This window comes from Eleutherodactylus coqui, chromosome 12 (genome assembly GCF_035609145.1).
Source record: "Eleutherodactylus coqui strain aEleCoq1 chromosome 12, aEleCoq1.hap1, whole genome shotgun sequence".
In the NCBI taxonomy this organism is placed as follows: Eukaryota; Metazoa; Chordata; class Amphibia; order Anura; family Eleutherodactylidae; genus Eleutherodactylus; species Eleutherodactylus coqui.
Genome location: NC_089848.1, coordinates 88,608,978 through 88,633,386, shown reverse-complemented (window position 1 = coordinate 88,633,386; position 24,409 = coordinate 88,608,978). Strand labels below are relative to the sequence as shown.

Below are 24,409 nucleotides of genomic sequence, written 5' to 3'. Positions count from 1 at the left end.
AATTTCTGATAGAGAAATCATTATAGTGACTTGGTTATTCAGTTGGAAGTCACAATGATCATACTCGAGTTATTCCAATTCGGCTGAAGTTTTACACAAGTCCCTTTGCAGAGGTATTGCAGAGACTAAAAATATTTCCAAGCTCTTTGTACTCGACTATCTCTGTCAGCCCCATTATAATGAATGGAGCCACGGTGCGCATGTGCAGCCAACGGTCCATTCACTGAAACGTTATAGTGATAGGGACAAGTAATTGAGAAATAGAGGGGACACGGGTCCTCAGCTCTTGGGATCGGTTGGGTGCCCAGTGGTCGGACTCCCACTGATCTATCAGTTTTCATCCATCCAGCGAAAGGGTAAAAACTAGAAAAAACTTTTAGTCTCCAGAATACCCCTTTAATACTCGTGTAATCATGCCAATTGGCAGTCTGCAGTTGCCAGGAAAAGAAAAGCCACGAGCGCCCATGGAATAGCAGCCTTACATGCCAATGTATGAGGTTCTCTATACCTCAGTTATTCTTAAATGGCTTCTACAGTATTAGAAAAACATTAATGATGTCTTCCATAAACAGCGCCCCACCTGTCAGCAGGCTGTGTGTGGTATTGAAGCTCAGCTCCATTTACTTCAATGAAGCTGAACTGTAGTACCAGATACAACCTATACATAGGTGTGGCGCTGTTTCTGGATAAATATAGACATATTTTTCTGAGTTTTACCATCACTTGTAGACATATATTGCTTTATAGGTCAGCTGTCACTTCGTGCCATTGACTATGCACATCCAGGATGGCTGGAAGTGATGTTACAATGACAGATATTAGGGGGTGTTTTTATGCTTGATCACGATTGCACTAAAGTCCCATAGTAATTTTATATTTATATTTTATTTTCCCTATAGGGTGAGAATGGCGCTCATGGTGAAAACGGATCTCCTGGTCAAGCTGTAAGTATTCAGTTCTTCATTTAAATATAGTTTCTGCTTTTTATGTTATTATTGTTTTTGCTATTAAATAACAATTCTGGTTATTATTAGTTGCATTACATGAATTACAATCATTGATATACATTATTGTGATTGCATGTTATATTAGATTTAAATAATATATAATGAACCTAATCTATTTCCGTTCTGTTATTTTAAAGGGTGCCCGTGGTCTTTCTGGTGAGAGAGGTCGCATTGGAGCCCCCGGCCCCGCTGTAAGTTGATCCTGCCAATCACTGAAATCACAATCTCATGCAACACTAATTAAAGGCACATTCCCTTATTGTAAAGTGATGACATATGGGTAGAGGCTGTTCTGCATTTCCCTTGCACAACGGATGGCCAGGGTGCCGCTGTATGGGAAAAGACTGTGAAAGGGATGCCATGTTGAATCAGCACTTCATTCTCAGGATCGGTGGCGATCCTAGAGGTTGGACCTCCACCGATCATAAAGTGATGGCATATCTTAGCTATATACCCTCACCTTATGTCATGAGGATACTCCCTTAATATCACACAGAAATATTTTAAATTATTTTTATTAAAGGGGTTGTACCACAATCGCAAGTTAACTTGCTGATTGGTGGGGGTCACACCGCTGAGACCCACACCGATGCCAAAAACGGCAGTCCTACATCCTCCTCTTCTCATCACTGTGGTGATGCTTCTCCCAACGTCACATTGAATGGAGTGCTGGCCGAGCATGTGTTGTCAGCGCTCCATTCATTTCAATGGGGCTGATGGAAATACCTGAGCGCTTGTCGCTTAGCTATCTCCGGCAGTCACATTGAAAATGAAAGGAGCGCCAAGGCCGGCACACTTGCAATAAGCCCACATTGAGGAAGATGGGGAAACAGAGCCCGTTCCCGTAATTAGTGGGATTCCCAGCAGTGAGACCCCCACCGATCAGCAAATTATCCCCTATTTTATGTATAGGGAATAACTTGCGATTCTGGTACAGCCACTTTAATAGCACTAAAATTAATAATCTTCTATAGGACCGTTATAACTGTTAGTGGTGGGCACCTTGAGGGAGTGTTCATCCTCCGACCCCTGCCATACCTGCTACTATACTAATTACATATGTTATAGACATGGTTATTGTTATCCCTACTCCTGAGCCCATACTGATCTCACAAGCCAAGGCCTGGTTTTCCTATGTGTGCAGCAGAGATAGGACCACACATTCTCCATTATAGAGTAGGCAAGCTGTTTGCAGACTGTACACATATGTAGTATATTCATAGCGGAGGCAAACGTTGTGTGTAATGAGGTACAAAGGCGTCCCCACCGCAGAGGAACACACCAGTATTATAAATGACACATGATGGTTGGGTGGTCCTCGTACATGTTTTGTATCAAAGTCCAGGAACTTCAAGTCACATCTACATATATATGTAGCATGGGCCAAAAACTGTAAACAGTTGGGCATCAATGGCCACTATTAAAATATGCTGCTTGCCAGTGATCAGCTGCCACCATTCAATATAAGGCAGCATTGGTTATCAGCAAAAGCCAATTCCAAAATGGGGGATTCAGACTATTTTACCCCTAGTATACAGGTACAGGAGGGTTTATTACCTCTTCCCTTTACAAGAAGAGGACAGCATCATCCTGTGCCTATTTCCTTCTCTGAGCTTGGCCTACTCTTGATAGAGGTAGCATGGCCTTCAATAGTGGGTATGCCTTTGCTTACTAGAGCACTGCGCATATCAATAACTGACGCCAGTCGACAAATTGGCTCCCGGTATACGGAATTGTCAGTTCTATACATATATTCTGTATACATTTTCTACAACTACATAAAAACTTAAATACTTGGTAAGGAGACTTTTACACCGTGCAGTTTAATATACACAGTACTATACATTTCCCTCCTGAAAGTCTAACTTATGTCTCTTTTTAACAGGGTGCCCGCGGAAGTGACGGTAGCTCTGGCCCAGTTGGACCTGCTGTGAGTATGACATGGATTTAAACTCTCACTTGAGGCTTATTAGTAGAAATGCGGGTTTGTCATATTATCCGTGACAGGTTTATATACCATACGGTACTATAATAATATCCTTATTTATATCTATACATATCATAAGCTATAGTAGTGATGGAGCAATAACTAACATACAACCACATACAACAGTATGGTAAAAAACTGGATGCAATGGCCTCTTCTCTCCCGAAAACCAACTATGGTTAAAGTTAAAGTTACAGTTGTTGACAAGACAATGAAAATGGTGAATAGTCTGTAGTTCTACTTCTTATTATATTAGTTCTCACTATAGTAACATAGTAACATAGTTCGTAAGGCCGAATGAAGACAATGTCCATCTAGTCCAGCCTGTTATCCTCTTGTGTTGTTGATCCAGAGGAAGGCAAAAAACCCCAAGAGCAGAAGCCAATTAGCCCTTTTTGGGGAAAAAATTCCTTCCCGACTCCCTAATGGCAATCAGACTAATCCCTGGATCAACCCCTAATAGTTCCTACCTGCCTGTAAACCCGGATTAACAATTAACCTAAGATTTATAGCCTATAATATCCTTCCTTTCCAGAAAGACTATGTTCTTCTTTGATATGGGATTTTTCTTTACTGACTGTGAACTTTTTTCTAGGGCCCAATTGGTGGAGCTGGTGCCCCTGGTCTCTCTGGTGCTCCTGGTCCCAAGGTAAGTTGGTCAGTGTAGTGAACTTAGTCATATACAGTATTATATGGCTGGAAATATTTTTTATTGCATTTTGGTGCTGCTTCATAATGGTTTATAACTTTTTAATAGGGTGATGTAGGACCCGGAGGTAGCACTGGCCCAACTGGTGCTGCTGGAGGAAGAGGTGAGCCCGGACCCCCTGGTGCTGTTGGCCCTGCTGGACCTGCTGTAAGTATTAGCTGAACTTTAAAAATCAAATATCTCATATATTAATAAGTATAACCTGATTAACAAATTTTTCCTATTTTTTTAGGGCAACGCTGGTAACAATGGTGTCAACGGAGCAAAGGGTGCATCTGTAAGCATATATTTGGATTATATTGGGTAAAGCTGTTCATGGGTAGTGTCTGGTATTGTGGCTCAGCCCCATGTGGCTTATAAAATCATGGAGCCATCATTGACTTCCATGATTGTTATATGATGCTATGCAGTATTATACTTCAAATTAATTAGCTTTTTTTTTCACTTTCAGGGTCTTCCTGGTGTAGCTGGTGCTCCTGGTCTGCCTGGAGGTCGTGGTATTCCTGGACCTGCCGGACCTGCTGGAGCTGCTGGACAAAGAGGTCTTGCTGTAAGTTACCCCATTATGTACATACCACTGTATAGCTGAATATTAAGAATCTATCAATTCTTATATCAGGTATGACCATTATTTTATCATAGGGTGATCCTGGTGTTGCTGGCGGCAAGGGAGATACCGGACCAAAGGGTGAGCCTGTAAGTATCACCAATCCCATTAGATATTATAGTAGTTACATTCACAAAGTAACATCTCAAAAATAGAGCGTTACGTACCTTGTTCTTCATACTTATCATAGATTGTCTTTTAATACAGGGTATTGCTGGCGCAGCTGGTCCTGCTGGTCCTTCTGGTGAGGAAGGAAAGAGAGGACCTAATGGAGAGGCTGGCTCTTCTGGTCCCTCTGGAAGTGCTGGAATCAGAGTAAGTAAACTTTAAATCAGGGATTCTCAACCTTTTTCTACTGGGGCTTCACTATTGGTCGAAGTCCATGTCAAGATTAAACATTTCAAATCTCGTTTTGTATTTCATTTGTCCCCTAAACCCAAATTAAAGTAAGGATGTAAATAGTCAGGTTACTAAACTAGCGCTAGCATCAGCAGTATATTATCACTTATGTCAAAATTAGCTTCCCAGCTAGACCTCCCCAATAATTGGGGAGTGCCTCATCAGTGAGGCCTGCATCATGATCTCAAAAACACTACTTTAAATGGATGGCAGCCGTATTATTTGATTACTGATTTAGAAAATTAATAAATTGACTCAATTGACTCGAAATTTCTAGATTTTTCATGATTTAAGAAGGCTATATTGACAACATTTTTTTTTGTTCTGTGGTAAATATGTTTCATCACACTCATCCAGGTTGCATTGGATATGCATGTAAAGAATAAGATACAGAAACATGTTCCAAACAAAGCAGTATGGGTCATCCAGCCAATTGAAATTGAGAATGATTAAGACTAGTCAGTGCTATAAAAATGGCTTCTTGATGACTTCCTAATCTTTGATGAGCCACTAAAAGTGCCCATACACACTAGATGAATGTTGGTCGCTCCCATCCATATCATGTATAAGTATGAGAAGGTGTTTTGGATAGTCCCTGATAGGAAATGTTGGAGAAAAAATAGGATTGGGCAAGTTGCATTTCAACATGTTCAATCCGTTTTTCTTATGGGAGAGTCTACAAGCACCTTCATTATGAGCAGGTTTTGCTGTTTACTCTATTACTGCATTTACATCAAAGCGCCATTCAATTTCTAACTCGCATCTTGGTTATTTTAGGGTGTTCCTGGAACCCGTGGTCTGCCTGGCCCTGATGGTAGAGCTGGCGGCCTTGTAAGTTAATTTTACTTCAATATTTGATACTATTACCTAATATTTTTAGCCACTCCAAACCAGTTTAATTCATGACTGTTATTTTACTTAGGGCCAAGCTGGTAACCGTGGTGCTTCTGGTGCTCCTGGCGCAAGAGGTCCCAATGGAGATGCCGGACGCCCTGGAGAGCCTGGTCTTCTTGGAGCAAGAGTAAGTTGCCGTAATTTCTCTATAAATCAGTAATCCTTCAACCTGTCTTATTTGTGGCATGGGAAGTCTTTCCTAAAATGTTCATAGGTTAATGTTAAGTGTTATAAATTTACTCATCACAAATATTGCTGTTGTAGGGTCTTCCTGGTTTCTCTGGAAGTCCTGGACCTGCCGGCAAAGAAGGTCTTGCTGTAAGTTTAATAAATTATACTCAAGTTTTATAATGTGACACCAAATATTGGTCACCCCCTGGATAGATTAGAAACCCTCTACTGTGTTTAGCAACTTAGATAAAAGCTATCCAGAGATCTACCAATCCTGAATCTTAGGTAATATGTAGGGTGAAAGAGAAGGAACCCAGAGCTACTTTTGGCCCATAGTCCACAACGGAGTGAATTTATCATCAGGGCAAGTTTTAATGCAACTTTTCTAGTATATCATACTTTTGTTTCCTTCTCCTGTTCAAAATTTGACAATTTAATCAAATGTCACACAATTTTGATACATTTATGGCATCTTTGAATATGTGTAGATGTACGCCTCCAAGCTACCGGAATGAGATTGTGACAAATTGTGTGACTTAACAAAAAAACATAAATGTTTCTAGATTCTGGTCAAGCAGAAAGCCTTGCCCCCTTTTTTAGAAATTTTTGAAAAGTGGAGTGAGAAGTGTACCATCTGTTCTTTTTGTGTAAATCAAAAGTAAATTTGTCCACATTGATTTGCACCCAAAAAAGGTGCCACTTAAATTCCACCCCAACACCAGCATTAAATTTGTGCCAGTATGTATCAGATAATTTAGAAGGGTAAGAATCAGATGTTTCTGTCACATCTACAGCCCAAGTCTTGCTAACCAGACATCTTTGCAATGTTTATTCTTATCCTTGGTTGAGTATAGTTAGGTAACCATAAATAAGGTCATGGTTGCATCCTGTAGTACATATCCTCATTAGAAAGCAATTAGCATTGGTTTGATTTAACTTTGTGTATATTTTATTTTGAGCTTACCTGATTATCTTATGTTCAAGGGTCCCCAAGGTATTGAGGGCCGATCCGGTCCTGCTGGTCCAACTGGTCCAAGAGGTGAGCCTGGTAGCATTGGATTCCCCGGACCCAAAGGACCAAATGTAAGTACTTTATGAAAATATAACCTTCAATATGTTGAAAAAAAGAGTAACTAAAAAGTATAACCATACGTGACATTAATGTGGTCTTCTCCACCTAGGGTGAGCCCGGTAAGAATGGAGAGAAAGGAAGCCAAGGTCCTTCTGGAAACAGAGTAAGTACAACTTGTAAAGTGATTGCAAATTAATAGAGTAGTAAATTGGCCGAAGACCTACATTAAACTATAGATGCATATACTTACAGATAGTGTATACTATTCTAAATTTTTTATGTTTGTTTTTAGGGAGCCCCAGGTCCTGATGGAAACAATGGTGCCCAAGGTCCTGCTGGTCTTTCTGTGAGTTGAATCTTCTAATACTTTTAGTGTACTTTTTCTGCATTGCATTATAATACAAAACGTCTACACGTAGAGGTCTAACATAACACATATTTTGTGTATTTGATCTACAGGGTGGTCAAGGAGAGAAGGGAGAACAAGGTCCAGCTGGTGCCCCAGGCTTCCAAGTAAGAATCTTTGACTATTGTCTAAAAACCAAAATAAATGTAAATCAATGAACACAATTAACCATTGTTCATTCTGTTTCAATAGGGTCTTCCAGGTCCCGGTGGTCCTCCAGGAGAAGTTGGCAAACCCGGTGAGAGAGTAAGTAACCAAATCATGTAAATTTGCAATCACCTTGAAGACACGAGTTATGGGTTTGATAAAATCCTGCCCATCTGTTGTTTAATTCAGATATTTATTATTATGACCCACTGCTTATATAGCGGCAACATATAACACAGCGCTGTACAGAGCTTATCATCATTCTCATCAGTCCCTGTGCCCAATGAGCCTCACAATTAAAGGGTACTTTTGCATGGGATGACTGTCCAGTGTTTCGGCACCCAACAGTCATCCCAACAATTATTCCCCCATGTGCTTTCTTTCGCACAAGAGTGATGATTGCTCACTGAATGGAGGTGGAGCGCGCCGGAGATCTCTTCCGGCTGCCTGCCTCTATATTAATAAACAGGCAGTCGTTCATCGATTAACAGCTTCCTATTTAAATGAGCCGGGCAAAAACCAAGTGACTCTAACAAGTGAGCGACTCTCACTCTTGCCCTGTCGGGTTCTGTGTTTGAATGGGACAACAGTCACTCCTAATCAGTAATTTGAGTGATTACTCAGGCAATTATTGGCCTGTTTAAAAGTACCCTAACTTCTTTAGACAGACACATTAGGGCCAATTTTATAGGAAGCCAAGTGATATTAACCAAGTATCAAAGGATAAAGACCCTGCATTGGTTGATAGGTGGTGCATATCCATTGGTGCCAATACTCTAACGGAATTCTCTTTATTTGGACATTTGTCCAATGTATCCTGTAGTTTTCTGTATAGCCAATAATACTGTATGGATAGTGTAGATTGTAGACCCTTATTATTTTCTTGCAATGAATTCTGCAAGAAATCCCCTCTTTTAGGGATGGACTCTACAGGATCCATCTAAAAAAGACTTGACTTCAATACCTCTGCCATATTGAGTAATATCTCTTCATGTATTTCTCTAGGGTGCCCCTGGTGACTTTGGCCCTGCTGGTGCTGCTGGTGCAAGAGTAAGTATTACATTAAATTGATCTAGCCTACGTCTATCTATCTATCTATCTATCTATCTATCTATCTATCTATCTATCTATCTATCTATCTATCTATCTCATATCTATCTCTCTCATATTCATCTATCTATCTATCTCATATCTATCTATCTATCATCTATCTACCTATTATCTATCTATCTGTCTCATATCTATCTATCTATCTCATATCTATCTATCTATCATCTATCTATCTATTATCTATCTATCTATCTGTCTCATATCTATCTATCTATCTATCTATCTATCTATCTATCTATCTATCTCATATCTATCTATCTATCTATCTATCTATCTATCTGTCTCATATCTATCTATCTATCTCAAATCTGTCTATCTATCTCATATCTATCTATCTATCTATCTATCTCATATCTATCTATCATCTATCTATCTCATATCTCTCTATCTATCTCATATCTATCTATCTATCTATCTATCTGTCTCATATCTATCTATCTACCTATCTCATATCTATCTATCTATCTATCTATCTATTTAATATCTATCTATCTCATATCTATCTATCTATAATCTATCTATCTATTATCTATCTATCTATCTATCTATCTATCTATCTATCTATCTGTCTCATATCTATCTATCTATCTATCTATCTATCTATCTATCTGCCTCATATCTATCTATCTACCTATCTCATATCTATCTCATATCTATCTATCTATCTATCTATCTATCTATCTATCTATCTATCTATCTATCTCATATCTATCTATCTATCTATCTATCTATCTATCTATCTATCTATCTCATATCTATCTATCTATCTATCTATCTATCTACCTATCTCATATCTATCTCATATCTATCTATCTCATATCTATCTATCTATCTATCTATCTATATCATATCATATCATATAATATCTATCTATCTCTCTCATATCTATCTATCTATCTCTCTCATATCTATCTATCTATCTATCTATCTATCTATCTATCTATCTATCTATCTATCTATCTATCTATCTATCTAGCTATCTATCTATCTATCTATCTATCTATCTATCCTTCTATTTGTTGCCTGTGTTGATATTCTGTAAAACAATTCCATATGTTAAATGTTAATTCGGTTATTGCTTTTTAGGGTGAGCGCGGTGGTCCTGGTGAGAGTGGAGCAGCTGGTCCTCTTGGACCTCTTGGACCCCGTGGACCAACTGGTGCCCCCGGAACCGATGGAAACAAAGTAATTTTACAGTTTTTTTTTTCTTTCATTTAGATTGCTTAATTGTAACTTTTTTAACAAATGGGGGATAAGTAGTAATACAATCTAACCCATTCAAAGTCATAAAAGAAGGAATTCACAATCACAAGGATTGTCTTGGGATGTAATATGACTCAATAACAACTATCAATAGCACTATAGTTAGCATTAGTACTCAAGTAATGGAATCTAATTATGATCATGTAATTAGTAGTTGGAAGATCAGTAATATTTATTTTGAGATATGCATTGATAACGATGTAAGATTTATCATAGATTATGAATGTAATGCTCATTGATAACCATGCAGTCATACATCATTCCTTAATAGGGAAACCAAATTAAAGTGGCTGTCAAGTTTTAAAACTATTGATAGCGTATCCACAGGATAGGCACCAATAACAGATCAGTGGCGGTTCTGCCGTTCAGGACCCCTACCAATCAACTATTTCCTGGAGCAGATTTTTGCAGGAAGCAGACAGCGCTGTTCCCACTGCAGTGGCCAGTCTTGGTATTGCAGGCAAAGTACCAATTTAAACGAATGGAAACTTTACCTGTAATACAATTCGAACAGTGAGAAAGATGCTGTCCGTTTCATGTAGAAATCAGCTTAGTGCACAAGCACACTGGTCAAGCGAACAGCTGATCATCGGGAGCCTCGCTGATCTACTATTGATGGTCTATACTAAGGTTAAGGAACCAATAGTGTACAACTGGATAACCCCTTAACTGCAATGATATACATTGATTACCATATTAGTGTTGGTAGCGAGTTTCAGAAAAATAGTTATTAATCAACCACAGATCCACAGATGTGTGCTGTGATATGCAGAGTGCAGGGCTTAAATCAGGCAGTGCATGACGCAGGGATTGAAATAACACCAAATAGAGGATCCTATCTCTGACATCATCTCTTCAGATCCAGGGCTACACATAAGACATTGTATCTGTCTGTTCTCCCTATTTACTGATAATACCATGTATTCTCCATTGGTAAAGTAACGTAATGTGAATTCTTGTCTCTAGGGAGAGCCTGGTGCTGCTGGTCTGAATGGAGCTCTTGGACCCGCAGGCCCTGGTGGAATCCCAGGAGAAAGAGGTACCGCTGGAATCCCAGGACCCAAGGGTGACAAGGTAAATTATGGACATACTTAGTGACCCACTTTGTAGGGTAAAAGTATATTGCCCTTGGCCCTTTTTAGTACTGCTGCACACAATTATGACTGTAACTGGTGAATATACTCAGTAGGTCTTTTTGATCCCCAGGGTGACGCTGGCAATGCTGGAGATTATGGCAACCCTGGAAGAGATGGTGCTCGCGTGAGTATATTGTTTATTCAGTTCTTCTGACTGCTTTCTAACATGTACCCCTTCCCAAATCTAGAATATATTATAAAGTAGATACTCCTGCCTGACTCTACGCTATGTAATATGGACCATTTGCTAGCTCTACACTGACTTTATTCTACACCAGGGGTCCGCAACTAGTGGCTCAGGATCTACATGTGGTTCACGACGCCGTGCTGTGGCTCGTCATGGGAGCCCTGAATTCTAACCAAATGCACCTACAATTGACATTATTGTAGACATATCCTAACCACCAAACAGTGCCAATTCAGATGGCATAATACTAGACGTAATACTTTCTACACATATTCGCTAGGTTTACGTGATGGCTTTCAGCGTGACATATGCCGCATGGTCCAAGATTGCACTGTAGCCCTGCTGCATTGCATCTGAATGTAAGTGAATGTGATCATCAGGTTTGGATTTCTTGTGATTGTTGGACTGCTGCAACTTGCTAGTCCTGACATGATCACATTCACTTACATTACAGTGTTTGGCTGCATGACACGTGTGGCAGCCAAAGATGGCATGTAGCCTTAGCCTAAATATTTCTCTCCACTTTTTGACCTAAATATCGCTCCCGACTATTACTCAAAGTTCAATGTGGCTCACAAGGTATAAAAAGTTGGCGACCTTTGCTCTAAAGTATCATATTCACCCTTCATGTCTTTTCACTGTGAAAACACAGAGTGCTGATATATATGTATATACCTCCAGTGATCACAGGTGACATCCTGTCTGATTGGAGTCATTGAATTTCCCCTTTCTTCTCCATCCTGCCCAAACCACCATCGTGACTTCTCTCAGTCACAATTTGTCTCTACAGAATGACACACAGATATTTTTGGCTCCTCTCTTTTCCAACATCTTCCCTACTTTTTTCACACTTCTACATAATCTCCCCATCTGCAGTGCCTCAGATAGTAATAATAATAGTAAGATAGTAATAATGCCACCTGTGATGCCCCACACATTGTTAGTATTCCTCTTTTTGTGCTCCCTGTAGAAGTCACATAGTAAGTGCTGCTTATAGTGACTCCCACACAGTAAAAATGCCCCGACATAATAATAATGCCTTTTTTACGCCTCCACTCAGTTATAATGCTCCCTTTTACTTCCAGTCCCTAATAATACCCTTTATGCCTCCAATTTGTAATAATATCCCCTTTTGCCCCAGTCGGTAATAATACCTTCTCTTGCAGCCTTTTAGAAACAATGTCTTCTTCTACCCCCTTTGGATATATTGCTACCTCTTGCCTCTTTTTAGATATGCCACCTTTTGCTCCATTTTACATGTAGATGCTACCTTCTTCCCCCCTTTGCCTGTATATGTCACCTTTCCTGTATATGTCACCTTCTGCCCCATTATCCCTGTATATGCCACCTTCTATCCCTTTTATCTGCATATGCCACCTTTTGCCCCCTTTTACCTTCTTTATCTTATACACACATCATTATGACTACATTACCGTTTATGTATGCCTTCCTTACTCAACACTATCTAATATGCTTTCCCTTTTCAACCTAGAATATCTGATTCTATATGTACCCCTTTCTAACTCTACACTTTATTTGCACCCTATCATGACTTGACACTATCTGATATGTGCCTCTTCCTTAGTATATACTATCTAATACATTCCCTTTCCCAAATCTAGAATATCTGATAGGTACCCCTTCCCAAATTATTTGCCATCTTATTTGCATCCCATCATGACTGTCTAATATGTATCCCTTCCCTCCCCAGTTCTGCTACCCTCCACTAATCATGGGTTTAGGGGGCATTACTGGGGCAAGAGAGTATAACCTAGACTTCTTCTATGTTCAGAGTTGTCCATGTTATAGGAAAGTCCCTTTGCACATACATACATGTGGCGCAGAGTGTTAAGACAGCAAAAGTGCAGTCCTAAGCTCTTGCTCACGACCTGAAGGTTGCAAGTTCAATCTCCGCTTGGTTTAGGTAGCCGGCTCAAGGTTGACTCAGCCTTCCATCCTTTCGAGGTCGGTAAAGTGAGTAGCCAGCTTGCTGGATGGGAGGGGGGGGGGGGGGAGTAATACATAAATTACATGAAAGTGCTGTGGAAGAAGTTGGCGGCATACAAATAACAAGATTTATTTTTTTTATGATCGATTCCATGAACACCCATTAAAAGTGTAAAATCTGTGAACATAGAAAATGCAGATATTGCTTTTTCCTACTTTCTGTTAATGTCTGTCACATACTGCATTTCTGAACTCATAGCTCTGACTCTGTATTCATATTTTGCTTTATACAGGGTCCTGCTGGTGCTGGTGGTGCCCCAGGTCCAGCTGGTGCTCCTGGTGATAGGGTAAGGAAGTGATCTGAATACAATACTGGAATCTAATCCAGCATTCTGTGGTATTACACTACAATCCATAGCTCTTCTGGATTTGATATTTAGTTACTTCTTTTAGGGTGAATCCGGACCCGCTGGTGCTTCTGGTAACGCCGGTCCTCGTGGTGCTCCTGTAAGTGAAATCCATCATGAAAAATTGATTAATACACCTACGTTAAGAAACGAGCAAACTCTGAAGATTTTCCCTTTTTCACACTTTACAGGGTGAACGTGGTGAAGCTGGTCCCGCTGGTACTACTGGTTTTGCTGGACCTCCTGTAAGTGTTTGCTCTTTTCAGATACTGTCCAATGGTTTTACCTGTACTCACTGTAACTACAATAGACTAATAAAATGCTATGTATTACTGCCTAGGGTGCTGCTGGTCATGCTGGAGTTAAGGGAGAGAGAGGTCCAAAGGGAGTCAAAGGAGAACTTGGTTCCAACGGTCCCGCCGGTCCTTCTGGAGCTGTTGGACCTGCCGTAAGTAACAGAGTCTCAAGTCATTTTGTAAATAGTATAGTTAAAAGCAATGAGTTAAAGACCTGATAACCATTTGGTTGCTGTTACCAGACAGCATTTCCTATCCTTAGTGGCTTGATGGTCCAAAATGTTGAGGCTTCAATACCAAAGAGCTCAAGTTGCTAACCAAAATTTTTAGTTCTAGATAGGATACCATTGAAATGAGTAAAATCTTTTTGTTTTCTGCATAGGGTCCCAATGGAGCTGCTGGATCCCCTGGTGCTCGTGGTGATGCTGGTCCTACTGTAAGTCAATATTATATATCACGATTACCATGAACCTTACCATAAAGTATTAACTTTATATGTAAACACTATTACATATGTTTTCTTCTTAACTATAGGGTGCAACTGGATTCCCTGGCCCTGCTGGAAGAGTTGGTGCTCCCGGATCAGCTGTAAGTTCTCACTACCACAGCAGTAGATACACGTTGTACTGCTTATAAACTAGACTAGTCCTAATAATGCCCTTTTCAAAAACTGCAGCTTCATTGTAGAAGATGCCACTACCGGTTGGTTCTTAGGGATAAGCATTAGCCTTAGTGAGTCCCAGACAAGACACATAGTTTGTTGACCATCTCCATAAGTATTAGCTACATGACTTGCTCTTAAAAACAGAACAACATGATATCTCATTGGTAATAAAAAGTAAAAAATAGAAAAATAACTTTTTCCAAAAAGTTCTAATACAGTACTCTTCACTCCACTCTTCACTATGCCATGGACTAATGCAAACAAAGCTATGGATCAATGATACAATATATAGGCTAGAAGAATAGGCTAGGGATTTTCTTCCAATGCTTGACTGCTTCATTTCACAGTATATATATAATATACCATATAGTTTAACTGTATTCCATTGCTTGTTTTTCTATAGGGTGTCGTCGGTCCTTCTGGTGCAGTTGGTTTCGCTGGCAAAGATGGTGCAAGAGGTCCACGTGGTGACAGTGGCCCAGTTGGTCGTCCTGGTGAGCAAGGTCAAGGTGGCCCACAAGGTGTAGCTGGAGATAAAGGTGCTTCTGGAGAAAGTGGTCCCTCTGTAAGTAACAGCATAAATAAAAGATTCTAGAGATCTTAAATAAAAACTTTAAAATGTTAGAATTTAAAAAGAAATTAATAGGTAAAGTTTCAAAATCCCCCATGGTCAACTTGCAACCAAGATGACTCTAGACTCAAGGGGTCATAGACTAACAAGAATTGTGGTGTTGATGATGATCATAGATCTTATATTTTTAAAAGATTTACTTTTCATAATTTTTTTTATAGAATGCAGTTTGGGTTCTTTTTTAACTTTTAGTACTTATAGTCTTACTGAACGATCACTGCATTAGGAATAACTACTCTATAATGGGTTAGTCCACCTTTTTGGGCAATCACAGCTTTCTGTCATCAAGTAGCAGATTCCACAAGGTGGCAAACATCCTCCATACTCAACTTGAGCCATGCCTGCTGTAGCAGCATCTTCAGTTGGTGCACATTTTGCAAATGAGCATGAAAGATCACACAGCCTTTTCCAGCATAATCCAAACATTTTTAATGAGGTTACAAGCATGTGAGTTTAGGGGCCAAGGCAGTATGGAGAATTCATTGCCCTATTCCTTCAACCACCCACTCAGCTCAGTGACACGGAGCATTGTCTTGCTGAAAGATGGTAGTCTGGTTGGGTAAGATTCCCTGAAGATATGGGTGCAGACAGTCTGCTATCAGGTCCCTGTAGTGTTCACCATTCAAGGATTCTAGTATAATGACCAATGATCCTAGGTTATACCAGAAAAATGCTCTCCACACTATGACACCTCCACCACCGGCTTATAGAACCCCAACACTGCACCTATTGGATATGGGTTCATGCTGTTTGTGCCAGATGTGGACGCGGCCATTCATATGGTTCAGCAAGAAACAAGACTCGTCACTCCAAATGACCTTCTGCCATGTATCCAAGATTCATGAATGTCTTTCATGGAGTCATTGTTGGCAATGATGCAAGGTCATCGGGAGCACCCTTGTTGGTCTTTGGCTATGCAAAGTGTGTCACATGGTCATTGTAGCAATTTGTCTAACCTCCTCATTGTTGTACTGCTGGGTCATTTGGTCCACTGTGGCACATCATTGCTGAGTTACCAGATGTGTCTACCATACGTGGTCTGCTGCTGTGTGATCTTCTGTCGGATGTCTGTCCATAGTTCAACCAGCCTTGGTACACTCTTGCCATCATTTGGTATCAAGTTTCTGATCACGTTGTGTGCCTGCTGTTCCTAATGCAGTGATTGTTCAGTGCATTTACAATGTCTACAACTCGAAAATTATACCTTGTAGGTCATTTATGGACAATGATATCTACTATGAATACACTCACAAGTTTTTCACTTTTTTTCCTGGACTATAGGGTCCACCTGGTACCTCAGGTCCCTCTGGTGTTCTTGGTGCTCGTGGTATTGTTGGTCTTCCTGGTGGAAGAGGAGAGCGCGGTCTTCCTGGTGGACCTGGTTTCAACGTAAGTATGCTAATATTAAATAATAAGTAACCATTATAGCAAAACAAAGTTGTATGTATTGATGCAGACAACTCTGTGCCATATGATCAGCATCAAAAAGGGACAACTCTGCTACTCAAGCTATTTGGGATGTGGTTGGGCATTGCAGTTTATGGCCTACAGATGGCATATAGATGATAGCACAGTATGAATCCATATTACATCTAGTAAAGACCTAGAATTAAATACCTACTAAAAGAAATAGTTGTTTAATATGATACTCTTCATATAAGGGTGTATTTTTAATAAATACTCGATAGTCTAATTTACTAGATGGCCACTCTTAAACATTTAGAGAATAGCTGGACTGGGTCTTTGAAACATAGTAAAAGAAAGCTGAAAGAAAATTGATGTAATAGAAATTACCAGTCCATACAATGGCTTTCAGGTGGGCTTGTGCAGTCACACAGCAGCCAAAATTAGTTTTGCAGAGCTTTAATATAAAATATAGAGGATGATCAGAACATCAGCCAGAGATTCGGATGAGACATGAAGTAAATGGCAGTCTGACTTAGGTTCTAGAAGACAAAGTTACTAAGCTAAAGATCATAGCCTTGGTCGTATGGAGCAGAACTCAAAAGCAGTCAATAAATAGAATAATAGCTACTTTTAAGACTGCAGCGGGACATTTGCCTTAAGGAAATGTGTGGGTTAATCTATAGAGATATATGTATAGATAAATCTTTCAAACCTAACATGACCATCTACATGGTAAGGTATTAAAAAAAAATCCTAAATAATTCACTTTTCTTGTTTTTCCTGTATAGGGTGAGTCTGGTCCCTCTGGTCTCGCTGGTTCCGCCGGTCCTCGTGGTCCTCCTGGTGCCGTTGGATCTGCTGGTCCTGTTGGCCATGCTGGTGAAGCCGGTCGTGATGTATGTAAAATTAATTTTATTCCATTTCGTGTCTTGTCATGTCAGAAAGATACAGTATTCTGTGTATTATTATATCAGATGACCACTTGATATCTAGAATAACCACATATGGTCAACCCATGTTCCTCTGCCACCCGTAATGGCCAACCCATGTTCCTCTGCCACCCGTAATGGCCAACCCATGTTCCTCTGCCACCCAAAATCATATTTGTTCACAAAGATTTCTTATATCAATGCTAATTCTAATCTTAGATGTATAATTACTTCTTCAATAATTATAATAGATTCCGAAATAGTTTTCACCCATGACCGATTCCTATACACCACTTTCAGTAGCTCTTCATAAACATATCTTAAAGACCGGATTTCATCATTTATGCCAACCTTTTCCCAGACCTATTAAAACTCTGCTGACTTTTTATATTTATTATAGTCATTCCTGTAGTATTGGCACAAACCAAATGCATCTGTTTTATTTTAGGGCAACCCTGGTAACGATGGACCTTCTGGTCGTGACGGTCTTCCTGGTGTCAAGGTAAGTGTGGCATCTTTTCCCTTATTTCATGGAGAATGCTTATTTCTCTATTGAACAAACCTGTAGATTAAAAAGCATTGCTGTCTTTGGTCTTTTTGTAGGGAGAGCGTGGATACCCTGGAAACACCGGTCCTGCTGGTCTTGCTGGAGCTCCTGGTCCCGTTGGTTCTGCCGGCTCTGCTGGTAAATCTGGAAGCCGTGGTGAGACTGTAAGTTGAAATTTGGTGAACTTACACTTTTACATTCAGGCATCACAGCTGATAGCATATATACTTATGTCGAACTATAATGGGCCAACCAAATGCCAAATTTAGGTCAACATATTGTGATATGAGATATTCCTTTAAATCTAATGCTATTTGCAGTCTATTTTAATTTTTGTAACTTCCCTATGCTTCAGTATCATGGAGTTTTAATTCCTTTATGTGCCTCTCCTTCAATAATTGAGATAATACCTCCAATATAGCAACATTTAGCATGCCACAATTGTTTGCCTCAGTTGTTCTGAATTCACTGGTGAGAAAAAAAAACATGTACTTGTGTATGAAATTGGAAGAACACAGATGAGCCTATAGATTTCTGTGGGGGCCATTATTACAAGCCAGATCTGTAATATAGTCATATGCATGAGACCCATAGGAAATAGTGATAGATGTGGCTTTCATAAACCCTAGAAGAAATGATGGAAGTTTTGATATTCTTCATCAAAATATTGGTTAAAATAAGTATTCTATTTTTTTAATTCAACTGCTAATATAAAAATATAAGAAACTTTGGAAATAGTCTTAATTAAAAATCTTTTACCATTTTATGGTCTACAGCTCTTATTCAGACTTATGTGTGTCCATGGTAACAGACTACAAATACACTCTGTGTAGTCTGATCCTGTAATCATACTCTCTTCCAACTGACCCTTACAGGGAGACTTCAGTATTGATGACCTATCTATAAAATAGATAATCCATTTCCATTGGTCATCTACCACTCATAACCCTCACTGATCAGCTGTTTGATGAAGCCACGGCGCTTGCGCAAACATCGCAGCCTCTTAACTGCATACCACGCACAGCTCCGCACATTTGGTAGCAGACAGTGCCTTGTATAGCAACTCAAACCTATTCATTTGAATGGCACTGAGCTGCTTTCCGGCTGTGTGATGAATGAACGTGATGTCACTAGCAGAGGCGTAACTTGAAGCTTCCGGGCCCCGATGCAAAACTTGTAACAGGGTCCCCAACTATAATGCTTTACTCATAGTACTGGGTTCCCTATATGGAGAAGAGAGGCCTTATGGGCCCCCTAAGGCTCCTGGGCCCGGGTGAAACCGCATCCCCTGCATCCTCTATAGTTACGCCCCTGGTCACTAGCCTTCAAACAACTGACTGTTCTGAGTTGCGTATCCCCCTGGACTGATTCTGAGGATAGCTCATCAATGTTTCAGTCCCAGAAACTCCTTTCAGTTATTACTAACATACCCCTCGGACTCCTGGGTTTCTATCATTTATGTTTTATTATTAATTCTTCGTGATTATAGACCTAATCCTTCTATCTATCTGATATCATTACATGGCATACATTGCAATACACTTAATTGATTAAAGAAGTTGTGATTTGTCTACATTATCCACTGAATTGCTACATATGACATATTCTTTACTAATATTTATTATAGGGTCCCTCTGGTCCTTCTGGTTCTGTTGGTGCTGCTGGTGCAAGAGGCCCATCTGTAAGTATTACGTTTTGCTATATCAAGATGTCATAGGATTTCACAATTACCTATAATTCTGCAGAACTTACAAGCTCAGTGTAGTTCATATAGTTTGCTGCCCTATTGGCTTCAACAACTTGATGCCTACACCAGGAATCCAATGTATAGTGATTCAGAAAACCCATTTTCAAAAACGTTATTAGAGAATTCAGAGTTAACAGATTATTAGCTAGAGCAGAGAGTGGCTACAAAGGGTGCCTTTCTCTTTGGAGGATCTACCATATCCATGCATGACATGAACAACTCATTGTGCACCATGTAATAATCCATTTTCCCCGTGGTGGTGCTGCAGAAATATTCAATATTTGCTACCAGGTTCCATATTGCTGAGGGTCTCAACAGCAGAATGCTCTCCATCACTGTATCTGCAGGAGACCCTTCTAACAAAAATTGGATTGTCCACAGTGGACTTCCCCTTAAATATTATAGTACTATGTTGTCCTGGTATGGGGAATTGCTCTTAGTTTTACATCTAGCTCCCTAGCCCCTTTATACTGTGGATTATAATTCTAAATATTGGGGGACAAACACTGTGGATATTTGCACAGTTGTCATATTTAGCTTGCCTAACATAATTGTGCATTTAATAGGGTCCCCAAGGTATTCGTGGTGACAAGGGTGAAGCTGGTGAGAGAGGTGCCAGAGGTCTTGATGGTCGCAAAGGACACAATGGTCTACAAGGTCTTCCCGGTCCTGCTGTAAGTAAATAAGCCTGCATGCAAATAAAATATCAAGGACTAATAATTGCATTATGAATAATGTAATTTTAAACCACTGTTAGATCGATATATACATTATATTTCAATATATTCACATCTGAGCACAGTTCCTGAAGGTGCTTGCACTAACATTTCTTTTTACCTTTACCATTCAGGGTACTCCAGGAGAGTCTGGTCCCGCCGGTAGTCTTGGTCCAGTTGGTCCCCGGGTATGTAAATTTAAATCAACATAATGAGCAATTAACCAAAATTGATTTATTTTTTATTTGCATTCCTAATATCAAAACTCATTTTGTATTCCAGGGTCCTTCTGGTCCATCAGGTCCTCCAGGCAAAGAGGGTCGTACCGGACATGCTGGCTCCATTGGTCCAGTTGGTCCCCGTGGTCCAAATGGTTTCACAGGCCCTGCTGTAAGTAACACCCTAACTAAAATATACCTCTTCTTCTTTCTGAAGAAAGATACTTTTATAGCGTTCTGAAAGGACAAAAATAAATGTGAAGAAAACTTAGATTCATTGCTAAATCTATTGTGCAGACAAGCGTGGAACTTCAGGTCTTTAGACACCTGATCAGCTACCATGAAGCTATTGTAAATCTAGGCTAATGATTACCTTTAATGTTACATAGGGTCCTCCTGGCCCCCCTGGTCCCCCTGGCCACGCTGGTCCATCTGGTGGTGGATATGAAGTGGACGCTGAATTCTATAGAGCTGACCAACCTGCTCGCAGACCCAAGGATTATGAAGTTGATGCTACTCTGAGATCTCTGAACAACCAGCTCGAGGTCATCCTGACCCCTGATGGCTCAAGAAAGAACCCATCCCGTACCTGCCGTGACTTAAGACTCAGCCACCCTGACTGGACTAGCGGTATGTACAAGGATAGGAAAGTGGTTGACAAATCTTCATAGTTTGTTTCATAGCTGCTTTAGTATCTGCTTGGACAGCCAATACTCAAATGAAATGTCCGCCTATGTGTAGTTGGTGTGACTTGGCTCTTCTAAAGTTTATTGTGCACCATCTTATTGATTCAGTGGGCCTTCATCTTAGTAGACGAAGAAAAACAATATGAGGGTGTTGTTCAAAAATTAATGACCTCTTTGATGTTTTCCTACCTTACAGGATTCTACTGGGTTGACCCCAACCAAGGCTCCTCTTCCGATGCCATCAGAGTATTCTGCGACTTCTCTACTGGTGAGACCTGCATCCATGCCAGCCCAGACAGCATTCCAAAGAAGAACTGGTATATCAACAAATCCATCAAGGACAAGAAGCACATGTGGTTCGGTGAAACTCTCAATGGCGGCACACAGGTGACTCTTATTCCCATGAGCTTTATAAAAACATTAAATAGAGTGGTCTCTCAGAGTACAATATTAATTGGTTCTGGGACGACCATTGTGTGTTGAAAATTTTGTATATTGAAACCATAACTCTGATTAGCTGGATTTTCCAGCAAAGTGCACATGCTGCAGATCCGAACCGTCTGTGACATTGTGTGTTCAGTCTGGTTTCAAGTTGCAATGGCCAGGAAAGACCATTGGATGTTGAACTATATTGTCTCCAGAGACCATTGTAATTTGAGGGACCACTGTATAACATTTTTGAAACTTTATATTATTATAAATAAGTCAATATATTACGTTTTAAGATGGAAAATCCCTTTAAACAGGGACAGTTTACTAGAAAATGGGACTCTGGGCTACAAGCAAAGTAGCCCCCCATCTTGCCAGTTTTCATCATGTTTTCAGTCCAAATAACGCCGTTATAGGGTGATATTTATTGTTTTATCTTTTAACCTTACTAGTTTGAATACAACGAGGAAGGTGTTACCTCCAAGGATATGGCCACTCAATTCGCCTTCATGCGTCTGCTGGCTAACCATGCCTCTCAGAACATCACTTACCACTGCAAGAACAGCATTGCCTACATGGACGGAGAGACTGGCAACCTGAAGAAGGCCATCATGCTGCAAGGATCCAATGATGTCGAACTCAGAGCAGAAGGCAACAGCAGATTCACTTTCAGTGTTCTTGAAGACGGATGCACGGTAAGACACTATAGAGCCAACCCAATTCTCGATGACCTATAATGTTGCGCTACATACTTTCAAGATGGTACCACTTCATTAACCTGTACCAATTCAAAATGCTCATTCTTTAAGGCAATCTAGGCAATTGGTAGACCTGGGGCATTATGTACCCTTTCACAGCTTATTCTATGGCCCCTAGCTTCCTTCTTCCATTTGTATATTATAGTCCCATACACTAAGATTTTATGGACCCATTGCAGTTTTCCTGCAGTTTCAAAAATTTATGGCAAAAACTGCAACATGACTGACATGGGAATAAGTCTTAATGGAAAGTGACCATGCATGTGCGGCCACTGCTCTGTGGGACTGGGGACATATGGCATTGAACACAATGTGCACACATCTGAGAACCCAAAAAGTTGTTTGCTGACCACTACAGCTTCAAGAGATGCTACAGGTTTTGGACATTCCCAACTATTGTGAAATTTTTGTGCAGTTGCATGCATTGAAACATGATCATCAGAGATGATGTGAATAAGCCATATATGAAAACGTAAGGTTCTCTACAACTGATTACAGTGGGAGAAGCTCTTTCTTTAGAAACTCTACGAGAGCACAATATTGATATGTATGAGAGCAGCTAGTCATTAATAATATACTTTTATTACAGAGACACACAGGAGAATGGGGCACGACAGTCATCGAATATAGAACTAACAAACCATCACGCTTACCCATCCTGGACATTGCACCTTTGGACATTGGTGGTGTAGACCAAGAGTTTGGAGTAGACCTTGGACCCGTCTGTTTCAAATAATTGAACAATTTAAAATAAACAAACTAAAGACACGTTCTCTCTTCGCCCCTCTTTTTTAATACCAAAAGCTGACAACTTCCAATTTTTTGTTGTTTGCAAACATCTACCACCAGCTTAAATTCTGGGCAAGAGAAGAAATATTTTATCTTTTTTTAAAAAAGAAGGAGCATCGTGCAATGCAATCTAATACATGAGAAAAGAGGATACGGAAGTCTTTCACGATCGTAACATCAAGTTGTGGAAAAAAATGTCAGCTTTTGTAATACGAAAAAATTCAAAAATCTAAATAAAAAACGTCAAAGCTTGCATCTTTGTGGCCTTTGAATATCTGCCAAGGAGGAAGTTTAAAAGCACAACTTCCATGGGTTTTAGCTACTTCATGCCCTATGTTCATGGCAAGTATCCAAAAAAGTGGTGCTAAGAAAAGAATGCAGTCTTACAGAGGTGCTAATTATGGTACTTGAACCAATGAAACGGTGCTAATAAAGAATACCATCCAGTTTCCTGTACTGAGTTGTATTGTGTTTTTTGGGGGGGATAAGTCTCCAGGAAAGAGTGTAGAAGGTCTGCCCAAATCATTAAATCAGGTGGTCGCTGATTTTTATTTTCATCTCCATTGGGCTTCTGAAGACACCATTGTCTGTTGTTCTTGTTTTGTATATGTGAGATGTTTTATAAAGTGTGAAAAATAAAGCATGTCCAAAGTTCGTGACCAAGTAATGTTGGTGGGTAAAGTTTTCGCTCATAGGCAATAACATTTTGCTTTGGAAATAGGTGGATGGAAGTGAGTAAGGGATATGCCATTGCCACCACTCTCCTCTGCTCCTGACCACTGTCACAGCCATACCCACCTTTTGTGCCACCAGCGCCACTTCATCCCTCTTACCACTGCCCAATCCCATATGGCACACATGCATGCTCAGTGTACACACCCAACTTTCCCATCCTCAGCTAATTCAAATACTTCCCAGGTTATTTAAGGCACTCTCCCCAACTGAAGGTGTCTGAGCAACAGGATACTAGTGACTCTGTGAAGGTGTACTTGTATTCTTGATTCTCAGTTGGGAGCCTTGCTTGTGTACCCAGTTTTCCCAAACTCTGTCCTGACCTTGGTCTTATTCTTCATTACAATTTTCTGCCTGCCCTGACCTTTTGCATAATTAACCGCACTGTATGAACTCCGCCTGTCTGGAACT

The 24,409-nt window shown here is 40.1% G+C and overlaps 1 protein-coding gene across 1 annotated transcript in view; it reads left to right on the top strand.

Moving 5' to 3' along the window:
- Positions 1–23,722, top strand: part of COL1A2 (collagen type I alpha 2 chain) — a 33,713-nt gene extending 9,991 nt beyond the window's left edge. The window contains exons 12-51 of the mRNA XM_066585642.1: positions 900–944; positions 1,145–1,198; positions 2,893–2,937; positions 3,590–3,643; positions 3,752–3,850; positions 3,936–3,980; positions 4,155–4,253; positions 4,346–4,399; positions 4,518–4,625; positions 5,487–5,540; positions 5,632–5,730; positions 5,868–5,921; positions 6,759–6,857; positions 6,956–7,009; positions 7,139–7,192; positions 7,306–7,359; positions 7,445–7,498; positions 8,405–8,449; positions 9,596–9,694; positions 10,739–10,846; positions 10,979–11,032; positions 13,336–13,389; positions 13,496–13,549; positions 13,641–13,694; positions 13,790–13,897; positions 14,128–14,181; positions 14,280–14,333; positions 14,813–14,974; positions 16,322–16,429; positions 17,236–17,343; positions 17,825–17,878; positions 17,980–18,087; positions 19,551–19,604; positions 20,237–20,344; positions 20,521–20,574; positions 20,669–20,776; positions 20,994–21,234; positions 21,487–21,677; positions 22,172–22,414; positions 23,067–23,722. Of these exons, the coding sequence (XP_066441739.1) occupies positions 900–944; positions 1,145–1,198; positions 2,893–2,937; positions 3,590–3,643; positions 3,752–3,850; positions 3,936–3,980; positions 4,155–4,253; positions 4,346–4,399; positions 4,518–4,625; positions 5,487–5,540; positions 5,632–5,730; positions 5,868–5,921; positions 6,759–6,857; positions 6,956–7,009; positions 7,139–7,192; positions 7,306–7,359; positions 7,445–7,498; positions 8,405–8,449; positions 9,596–9,694; positions 10,739–10,846; positions 10,979–11,032; positions 13,336–13,389; positions 13,496–13,549; positions 13,641–13,694; positions 13,790–13,897; positions 14,128–14,181; positions 14,280–14,333; positions 14,813–14,974; positions 16,322–16,429; positions 17,236–17,343; positions 17,825–17,878; positions 17,980–18,087; positions 19,551–19,604; positions 20,237–20,344; positions 20,521–20,574; positions 20,669–20,776; positions 20,994–21,234; positions 21,487–21,677; positions 22,172–22,414; positions 23,067–23,213 (3,495 nt within the window). The 3' untranslated portion in view covers positions 23,214–23,722. The remainder of the gene's footprint in view (positions 1–899; positions 945–1,144; positions 1,199–2,892; positions 2,938–3,589; positions 3,644–3,751; positions 3,851–3,935; positions 3,981–4,154; positions 4,254–4,345; positions 4,400–4,517; positions 4,626–5,486; positions 5,541–5,631; positions 5,731–5,867; positions 5,922–6,758; positions 6,858–6,955; positions 7,010–7,138; positions 7,193–7,305; positions 7,360–7,444; positions 7,499–8,404; positions 8,450–9,595; positions 9,695–10,738; positions 10,847–10,978; positions 11,033–13,335; positions 13,390–13,495; positions 13,550–13,640; positions 13,695–13,789; positions 13,898–14,127; positions 14,182–14,279; positions 14,334–14,812; positions 14,975–16,321; positions 16,430–17,235; positions 17,344–17,824; positions 17,879–17,979; positions 18,088–19,550; positions 19,605–20,236; positions 20,345–20,520; positions 20,575–20,668; positions 20,777–20,993; positions 21,235–21,486; positions 21,678–22,171; positions 22,415–23,066) is intronic.
- Positions 23,723–24,409: the final 687 nt, after the last annotated feature.